Source organism: Poecilia latipinna, unplaced genomic scaffold, assembly GCF_001443285.1.
Source record: "Poecilia latipinna isolate Pla-1442-1.1 unplaced genomic scaffold, P_latipinna-1.0 Scaffold7, whole genome shotgun sequence".
In the NCBI taxonomy this organism is placed as follows: domain Eukaryota; kingdom Metazoa; phylum Chordata; class Actinopteri; order Cyprinodontiformes; family Poeciliidae; genus Poecilia; species Poecilia latipinna.
In genome coordinates this window covers 339072-348590 of record NW_015112623.1, presented here as the reverse complement: position 1 = coordinate 348590, position 9519 = coordinate 339072, and the positions used below count along the sequence as shown (strand labels likewise).

General features: G+C 39.7%; 1 protein-coding gene across 2 annotated transcripts in view; it reads left to right on the top strand.

Annotated features, from left to right (window-relative positions):
• Positions 1-9519, top strand: part of oca2 (oculocutaneous albinism II) — a 56900-nt gene that overhangs the window by 31911 nt on the left and 15470 nt on the right. For both annotated transcript variants that reach the window (XM_015020508.1, XM_015020433.1), the window contains exons 19-23: positions 4433-4560; positions 5199-5258; positions 6927-7031; positions 7706-7799; positions 8829-8922. In XM_015020508.1, the coding sequence (XP_014875994.1) occupies positions 4433-4560; positions 5199-5258; positions 6927-7031; positions 7706-7799; positions 8829-8922 (481 nt within the window). The remainder of the gene's footprint in view (positions 1-4432; positions 4561-5198; positions 5259-6926; positions 7032-7705; positions 7800-8828; positions 8923-9519) is intronic.

Genomic DNA, 9519 nt, shown 5'->3' with positions numbered 1-9519 from the left:
TTTTTTTTTTTTTTTTTTTTTTTTTTTTTTTTACTCTTTAGCGTTGCTCATATTGAAAATAAAATTTTTCCCATCCCAGTCACACCCAGACTGTTTGATTTAGCTCTGGATTTTGACTGGGCCATTCCTAGCTAAACTAGTCCCATTTAGCACAGCTGCATGTTAAGGACTGTTGCACTGCTGAAGAGATAAATTTCCACCCCAGTCTTACGTCTGTTTCAGCCACGAAAAGGTGAGCTGTTCCTGACGTTGTTGAGAAACCTCCCCACACCATGATGCTGCCACCACCATGCTTCACTCTGCGAATGAGAAAGAAAAAACTATGTGTGGTGCTACTAAAAAAAACTTTTGCGAGATCCACTATTTTGTTGCCTTCTTAAAATAATGGCCTGACTTTTTTTTTTGTTTTTTTACTAAAAGTAATTTTAGTTAAAAAAATACACCACTTCTTTCTTTCCATATGATGTTTTAGGCAAAAAACTAAAAATAAAATAAGATTTTATTTAATATACTATTTTAGGAAGGTGGTGATATTAAAATAAAGTTTGCTATTCTTATTTGACCTTTAACGGATAAAAATCCACTGAGATCAAATACTTCTTTTTCAAGGGAGTTCTAGCCGAGAGGCAGCAACAAACACAAGACAAGACAAACTGAAACAGCTGAAGGAAAAATGTCAAGCTATGAAAAACAGTTACATGCCATTGAATCGGCCTCAAGAACATTTAGTTTGGATGTAAAAACACTAAGAATTTAATCCGTCTAGAAGTTTCTTGTTCCAAGAAGAGGGAGCAGAGTGAACAAAAGCTGTCTTACTCAGATCAGAATGAGCGACAGGGGCAGAAAGAATAAGCAAATAATGTGAGTGAAAAACATAAGAGTCAAAACGTCCCAGTGCAATTATCAGCAGGAATCTATTGTTGCACTTCAGCAAAAGCATTTTTAATATGCTTAAAAAATGGTCTTAAAGTTCAATTCCTTAGAGTGCATTTATAGACAGAGGAATTCATACAAATTTACATAAATTATTTTCTTTTACACTTTTTGTGAAACAGTTTTGTAAATTCTTAAAAAGTCAAATTACTGATTCAGCCACATTGAAAGCACATTTTTTAAAATCAAATGTAACACGCCAAAGCATTACTACATTTACACTGCACTTAATTAGAGCATTATCAGTTTCATTCATGTTCCAGCAAAGACGAACTCCGTGTTCTCCATTAAACGGACACAAATATGTTCCTGCTGTTAGCCACACGCAGTTTTCTGCACGACGCCGACGTCAGGTGTCTGTGTCTGCCTTGGCGGCCGCGCCGAGTTAATTACAGCCACCGTTTGGGTGACATTCATCAAACGGGAGCGACCCCGCTGCACTGCGATTCCTGTCGCACTTGGAGGGGGGCCGGCACCCGTTCAAACACACATCGCTCACTGCAGGCGCGCCGCCGGTCGGAGTCAGGCTTGACTGCAGCTGCAGGTCGGCCTGGCCTGTTCGTTCACACGCTCCTGCAGAATTACGTCTCATTAAAATGTCATTAGCTTGACATGTTAGGATTTAATTGCTGCTTGATTGTTCACCAAGTGATTCGACTCCGGTGCGGGGAGTCGGATCTACTGAAATTGCCATGTTTGCGTTGCCACCACTGTGCTTGGAATGGACCAAGTGCAAAAAATAAACGCTTTAGTATTCTATCTTATTAATCTGTACAGCATTTGATGTTAGATTCCTCTATTTAAACAGTTCTAGGATCTAGAAGGAGCATCTGCCCCCTTGCTCTTCTTTATCTTAATTTATTGTATTTCTTTCATTATTTCTCATAATATTGCTCATAAACGATAAGCCATTCAGACGGTCCTCAAATCTATTTTAGTTGGAATTTTCTGGGTTCTCTCATGCTGACTCCTGGTTGTGTACAGAAGATAGCATTAAAAGGATAGTTCAAGTTTTATGAATTATTGTGCTTTATAAGGATAAAACAACTTTTTATCTTTACTTTTTATCAAAAACACACCTGGAGTGTTGCCTTGATTCTTTCCCATATGTTTGAGAAATCCTTTAATCTCCATGGCAACCATTCAGCTGTTCAAAACGTCTTGGGGGACTTAGCTCCGCCTTCGAGACGCAGCTCCTCCTCTGAGCTGCAGTTTCCAAGCTTCCACCTTGCACCTAAATTGTCATCTTTTTATAATCATGCTTTTTGCATTCTCTACAGATAGATTTTATTACAGACTTGTTGTCCAAATCACATATAATTTCATAGTAAAAAGACCTCAAATATCCACCAATCTTTAAGTAAAAGCAGAGCTGGGTGCGCTTAAATTTGTTTACTTTAATTACAAAATTTTGCTCAATCAAGCGAGCATTTTTGGCTCAATGACTCAAATTCTGATGTTTATTCCTCTGCTGAGGTACAGACTTCTTTCATAAAACAAAAATAATTTGACCTTCCCACATAAACAAGACTGTTGGTTTCATAAAATGATTGCATGTTTAGTTTGTTGTTGAGCATAAAAAAAATAATCGCAAAATGTTTTGCAGTACTAATAATGAAAAAAAAAATTGTTGTGAAGCACAAATACTTTTAACTTGATGACTTTTTCCGCTGTGGCCAAAACATTGGACACCACTGCCTCACCACTGGGTGAGGCAGTGCATCTGTAAAAATGCACTCATAATATTTCTTCTTTTTCCAGACAGTCACTCAGACTCGAGGGGTTTGGATCAACCCTAATCTCTAACCTTAATCCTGAACCCTTTCACACAGGAAGACGGTGACTGGCACACTGCCAGCTACTGCGGTTTCCCACCTAAATAATCACAGTTTCTGTACAAAAAAATAAATAAACACAATACATGTGATCTAAATCAAATAAATCATCAGCGACTACAGCTAAAACAAAGTAAATTCACCATCAATACACACAGTTCGGTGTCTCTTGGATATATCCAAGAGACACCATGGAAGTAGATGTGGCTCCATCTACTTCCACTAATTTATTGGCCCAATTTAACCTGTTCAATCTTCAAAAAAAAAAACCCAACAAGCGGAACATGAGTGAACTGTTAAAGTTCTGATCAACAGCGGTGGGAGCCTTTCAGTCCCTGTTTATGCTGAAGCATCTGATGGGTTCAGTCCTGCAGCAGTTCTTTAGGTGTGTATAAGAGAAAAAGCTCCGTATACTTTGGCCTCATATACTGTGACACTGGATGTGACATTTGGCTGCTATTAGGAGTTAATGGGAGACGAAAACAGCGCTGCTGGTGTTTTAGGTAAATCGTGGTCGTCAGGATAATTCATTCAATCATTTGCCATTACATAATTCTCTCTGACATTTTCACTGGAACTCTCCGCTTTTGCAAGACATTTGGAGTCAAAAGAAATACATTTTCTCCCTTGTGCTGTTGAACTGTGGCAGTGACTAACAGCTGTGGTTAGCTAAGGTTGATTCTTATAAAAATGCCTCAAAGTACCATTGAGTTTTTACATTCTAGTCTGTACAGTATTAACTACGTCCCCTCTATCCTCACTGTCGCTTTCGTAGTTTGCCCTCCTCGTCCTCTCTACGTCCCTTCAGTTGTGAAAGCTGTTCCCAAAGGTCTGAGCCAGGTCTGAGCCTGTTTAATCAAATTTTCTCCGAGTGGATGCACATCCATTCCTCTTCCAGAAACGCTCTCTATCGGCACCAGCTCATGTGCTCCAGCTTAGAACATGTTGGTGTTTTTATTTCATTTAATCGGAACGAGTTAGCATTGCATGAAGGAAGTAATTTATGTAGCGTAACTTGAAAGAGTGTTAAAACCATGGCGACATTCTGGATTGCTTTTGGCATGCTTTCTTTAAAACCTTTTATTATCTCTGGAAAAGTGTGAATCATTGTGAATACATGTCATAAAACAAAGGACAGACGCAGGTCTATGTTCTAAAAACAATATTAGATGCTTGAAAATGTACATTTCCAAACGCTCTCTGTCTACACTAACTGAACTGGGACTGTTTTGCAAAGACCCAAGCACTTTGAATTGCCTTGTTGCTGAAAATGTACTATATAGATAAAATTACCTTACCTTACGAATTGACGACTGCTTCAGTCTGGAGACTACTTAGTCGTCCCACAAGGACCACTAAGACGGGTAGCTCTTGCCGTAGCAAAATGTGGTTCTGCAAAGTATTGATTCTGACGGCCTCAATACAGAGCTTCCCACTCCATGTTGGTTCGCCAAATAAAATCCCAATAAAATACACTGATGTTTGAGGTTACAGACAGAAAAAGTCTAAGAGGTATAAATATATTCAGAAGTTACATTCTTATCATCATAATTTTAAAAGTAAAATTTGCCTTGGGTGGAGATTTTGTCATAGTTGCAGATGATCATCAGGTGATGTCTCTCTCTCTCTCTCTCTCTCTCTCTCTCTCTCTCTGTCTCTGCCAGGTTGGATCGCCATCCTCGGGGCCCTCTGGCTCTTAGTTCTGGCCGACGTCCAGGACTTTGAGATCATCCTGCACCGGGTGGAGTGGGCCACTCTACTGTTCTTTGCAGGCCTCTTTGTTTTAATGGAGGTAATGACCACGCAAGTCCTTATGTGTGACATTTAATAAAAAGAACATGTTTTTGTTAATCCCTGCTAGAATCCAAAGAGGGGATCAAACATTGATACCTAAGAAAAGAAAAATCTTAAATAGTCTATCTTTGACAAACAGCTTCACCTGATGATAAAAGAAAGCGCCTCATAAGTTAGCTTAGCCACACTGACTGCCTGCTTGGGTGTGACCTAAATGCAGTTTGGCAGTGAATTCACATTGTGAAAAGTAATTACCTTTTTCTTCACCGACCAGCCGTGCTGCGTAGGGAAAGGAAAAGGTTGTCGACACAACGGGATCTTTTTGTTTTTTTGTTTTTTGTCTTTTCGACTGTTGGGCACGAATGTGGCCAAAACTATTTGTTGGAATCATTGAAGTCTGTATAGTGTTAGACAACCATCTCCCACAAGGTCTACCTTCCATATGTGGATATATATATACATTTAATTCTCAGTGTCGGCTATGATAACAAGAATGCATTTATCTCTGTCCGGTTAATGACTGCTAAATAGAAGCCAAATTGCTTTTCTTCTCTTTCTTCCCACCTCTAAGTTGTTTTCTCCTGACTTTTTTTTTTCTCTCCCCTCTTTATTATTGATCCCCTTTTCATTTTTCAGGCTTTAGCCCAGCTGCAGCTTATCGACTACATTGGAGAGCAGACGGCGCTGCTGATAAAAGTGAGTCCTTCTCCTTCTTGATTCGCCGCCTTGGCCGTCGTGGCTCAGGTATCTGTTCGGCTGGCATAACTGATAATTGGGCACAGGTGACTTGATATTGCATTTTTATGCATATTGATCCTTTGGCTCCACACAAGCTCCGAATTCAATTATTTTGTTTACATCTCTCTCGCTCCTGCCGGCGGTCGACCGAGCTCGCTGGTAATTTTCACCCATATTCTTGCCCCGGCGCCGGGTGCGAGCGAGTTGTCTCTTAGCGGAGAATTGAAGCAGTAATGGGGACGTCAGCCCACGTTTAGACACGGGTCCTGTCTGAGGCTAATAATCACACATGACAGGCGGTGTGCCGTTGTGGATCCTTAAGTTGGTGAGTTTCCTCTAACGATGGACAGCGTGCCAGGTGGAGTGGTACGGTCTCTCTGTCATGGCCCAACTGGAGGCAAAGCAAAAGAAAGAGAAATAGTTTCTTTTTATCCCATTGAAGGTGGGAGAGAAAAGAGAAGCTCAAGAAGATTCAAACCAGAGACCTTTGCAGACCTGAACATCTGCTGAAGTCCTAGAAGTATGGGGTGGGCGATATAGACTTAAAGTTTTATCATGATATCTTGTAGTGCTATTGTGATAGAGATAGAAGTAACCATAAGAACTATTCGTTGCTTCTCCTTGATGTAATTGCATGGCGGTGATGGCATGTCACAGCAATCACAGCCACACAAATAACGCTATTTAAAAACATTCCTATTCGTTCTACTTATTTAAAAGCTGCATTCAGCTTCTATGCACCACAAATCTGGAACAAAGACGGTGAAACAGCCGAAACACTGACTTCCTTAAGATCTAGACTGAAAACCACCAGTTTAGAGACGCTTTAGTACAACGATAAATGAAACACTAACCAACATTTTGATGTGTAATGACGGTACGTTGAAAACTGTAATGTTTCAGTCATTGAGGTTTGTGCTTTTATTATGCAAAACACTTTGAACTTTGATTTGATTTGGTTTAGTGAATCAGTCACAAAAGGGAGTGGAACGTGCATCACCAAATTGTGCACAGTAACTGCAACCACACTTTTCATCCCTCCCATTGTCCGTAGGAGTTTTTCCTTGGACTTTTGCTGCTTTTTTGCTCATTCTTGTCCTGTTTTCATAAAAACAGTATTCTTAAATGTATTTTAAAAAATACCAGAGCAGATACCAAACATACTTAACGCAAAGACAAAATCCAAGAAAAGTTCATGCTTCAGTAAATTCATTTACATTGTGTCTCAAAGCTCCAGGATGTTTTTATTTTTTAACATGTATTAGCATAACTGCTAACAATCTAAAATTGATCGGTGCACTCAAACGAGTTTACTTTACATTGGAAAAACCCAGAATTTGCAGCTGACATTGTAATATTCAGCTGCTGTCCAATGAAAGATGTGAATGTTTCATGGTTAATCTGCTGCCATTTCAGGATTCAAACATTAAATATCATCAGGTTAAATGCAGACAACTGGAAGAGCCATCAGGACTAAAAATCAAACCGACCTCCTGACTGACTGTCACCAAACAGCTTCAACTCAAAGAATGAGCCTACTGGGTTTATTTAGTTCCCAGACTGGCTGATCTGGGAACACCATGAACCGTACTGGTTATGCGTCGCTCTGATTTTTTCCTCTCCCAGGCGGTGCCAGAGGACCAGCGCCTGGCTGTGGCCATCATCTTAGTGATGTGGGTCTCCGCTCTGGCTTCTTCTCTCATCGACAACATTCCCTTCACTGCCACCATGGTAGGCCTGGTCAGACTGACTCCTCAGCCGATCGGCTAAAACCAGTAAACGTTTCAGTTCAAAGATATGTCTTTGATGGTTGACGTTAACGAATCTTTAGTTTAAAATTGTAAGAAAAATTAAATCAAGTTAGTTTCATCTTACAGATGGTTTTTGCTTTCTGAAAACTGAAACTAAATGACAGTAAAGACGTCTCCGTTTTTCCTCTCGTATCACCTCGTGTTTTGCTGTAATGTCAGAAGTAAAAGTCTGAGCAGTTTTGTTGAAAAATAAAGCAGAACATTTCCAAGGACACCTGGTAGAAAACAAAAGATTCTGAAACCTTTCATCATGTGAACGCTGTCCTTCGATGTCCCGCAATACATTAAGATCGCCAACTGGAATAAAAACACACCTTTAATGTTACTGTTTTAACTTTGTTGATGAATTTCTGCTCAAGGAAACATATTTTGTATCATTTAAACTTTTAACTTTTTCCAGCAATACCTGATTTCTACTACAAATAAACCGATTTGCATAGAAATACTCATAAATATATATTAATCTTCATTCAACCGCAAGTAAATAAATATGTCAATAGAAACATTATCAAGATCTTTTTTCACTTAAAGGGGGAGTAAGTAAAATGTACTTTTCTGTTTTAGTGATTTTAAATGTACGTCTGATTGTTCCAGATCCCAGTTCTCCTCAACCTGAGTCAGGATGCGGATGTCAACCTCCCTGTGAAGCCTCTCATCTTTGCCTTGGCCATGGGGGCCTGCCTCGGTGGTGAGTTATCAATCTCTAATAGGAACGGAGCGCATGTGGTTCGGGGTGACAACACCCAGACAGCGGGGGACTTTACAGTTTGATCCGCTTCCTCAAAGGTGTGGATCTATAAGCATGGCCTCCGGCGTCAGACGCTTTAGGTGACAACCACAGTTTCAGCAGCTGTGCCTCTACCCTGGGAAGGCAGGGTTGGTTTTTTTTTATTTTTTTTATCATTATTATTTTCATTTTTCAAAGAGAGGCTTCAAGGTCCTCAAAGTACAGCAGCTTCAGGCTCCGCTGCGCCAGGCGTTGGGCCCTTCGTGGCTGTGGCGCTCTGTTAGGGTGGGAAGGACAAACAGGAGCTGTCAGAGTGTTTGAGTTTAATCAACTGCAGTATGACAGATTTTGATGGAGCTGCTGTCCACTTCCACTCCCACTCTAGCACCTTCTGGACACTAACACACCGGAGTCACGCGCTGATAAAAACATCAGTTTTTGACATCAATGATTTTTAAAAACAGTAATTAGCCATTGAAGGTTTTCTTTCGTAGACACGGTGGAAAACTTAACCAGAACTGGAAGCCGTTGTCAATGGGTTCCAAGCCCCTCCCAGCAAGTCAGCTGGATATTTGAGATGCACATAATTAATTTCAATTGTTTTGTTTCCTGGTGTTAAAATTTGAAATAGAATCTGTTACAAAAAAAAAGGGAGATAAATTTTTTTGTCATATTACGTTTTCATAATGTTAATCCACTTCCAGCAGACTTAAAAATGGCAGGTTGAGCCCAAACAATAGAGACATTTTGCGTCGGAGCCACGTGTCATTACTGAATGACGTTTAAAAGGATGCACCATTTTCTTTAATAAAAACGCAACCTTAGAGACGCTCGTCTTGTTTTCTGGCTTTGTCCTTTTAACCTTTGAATGGAAGGAGTTATGCTTTGACTTTTTCCAGCTTTTTATGCTTATGGTGCACAGGATGCTTGTTAACAAGGAGAAATATGTTAAATGTACCTTTGATTATTTTTTTTTAACAATCCTTTCAGGAAACGGTACGTTGATTGGGGCATCAGCCAACGTCGTGTGTGCAGGCATCGCCGAACAACACGGATATGGTTTTTCCTTTGTGGAGTTCTTCAAGTAAGCTTTTCTCCTCTAACAACCTGATCCCCGTGCTTGAAAAGTTGCTTTTTTAAAATTTTATCTGTTTGGGTATGCTGTACCACGGGCCACTCTGCCTGAAGGGGGTTCTTACATATTAATATCTGTCATATGTCGGAGTGCGAAGTGCCAACAATGTGCAGAAGCTGCGGTTTTTTTCAAAATGTGATATTTTGATTGCTGAGTCTGCCGAGAGTCATCCCATTTTCAACATTTTACAAAATAACTTCTTCAATTTTTTTCCACATTGTGATTCCAAACTTCAAGGTAATGTGTTGGTATTTCATTTGATCGAAATGAAATACCAACAAGCAAAAAAAAAAACAAGCACCTGCACCTTCTGCACAATGTTTTTGGATTCCTCTGCATGGAGTAAACACTGTTTCTCGTTAGCTGTGTTTCCATTCACCATATAATTTGACATTTTGAAAATAAATTTGCCGCATCAAAATATGCAAAGTCTCTTTTTTTCACTAAAAAGTTTTGGCGCTAGGATGAGGGTTTTTTTTTTTTTTTTTTTTTGGGCCTTTACAATTTTTTTTTTTTTTAAAAAACGAAAGGGAAAATTTTTTTTTT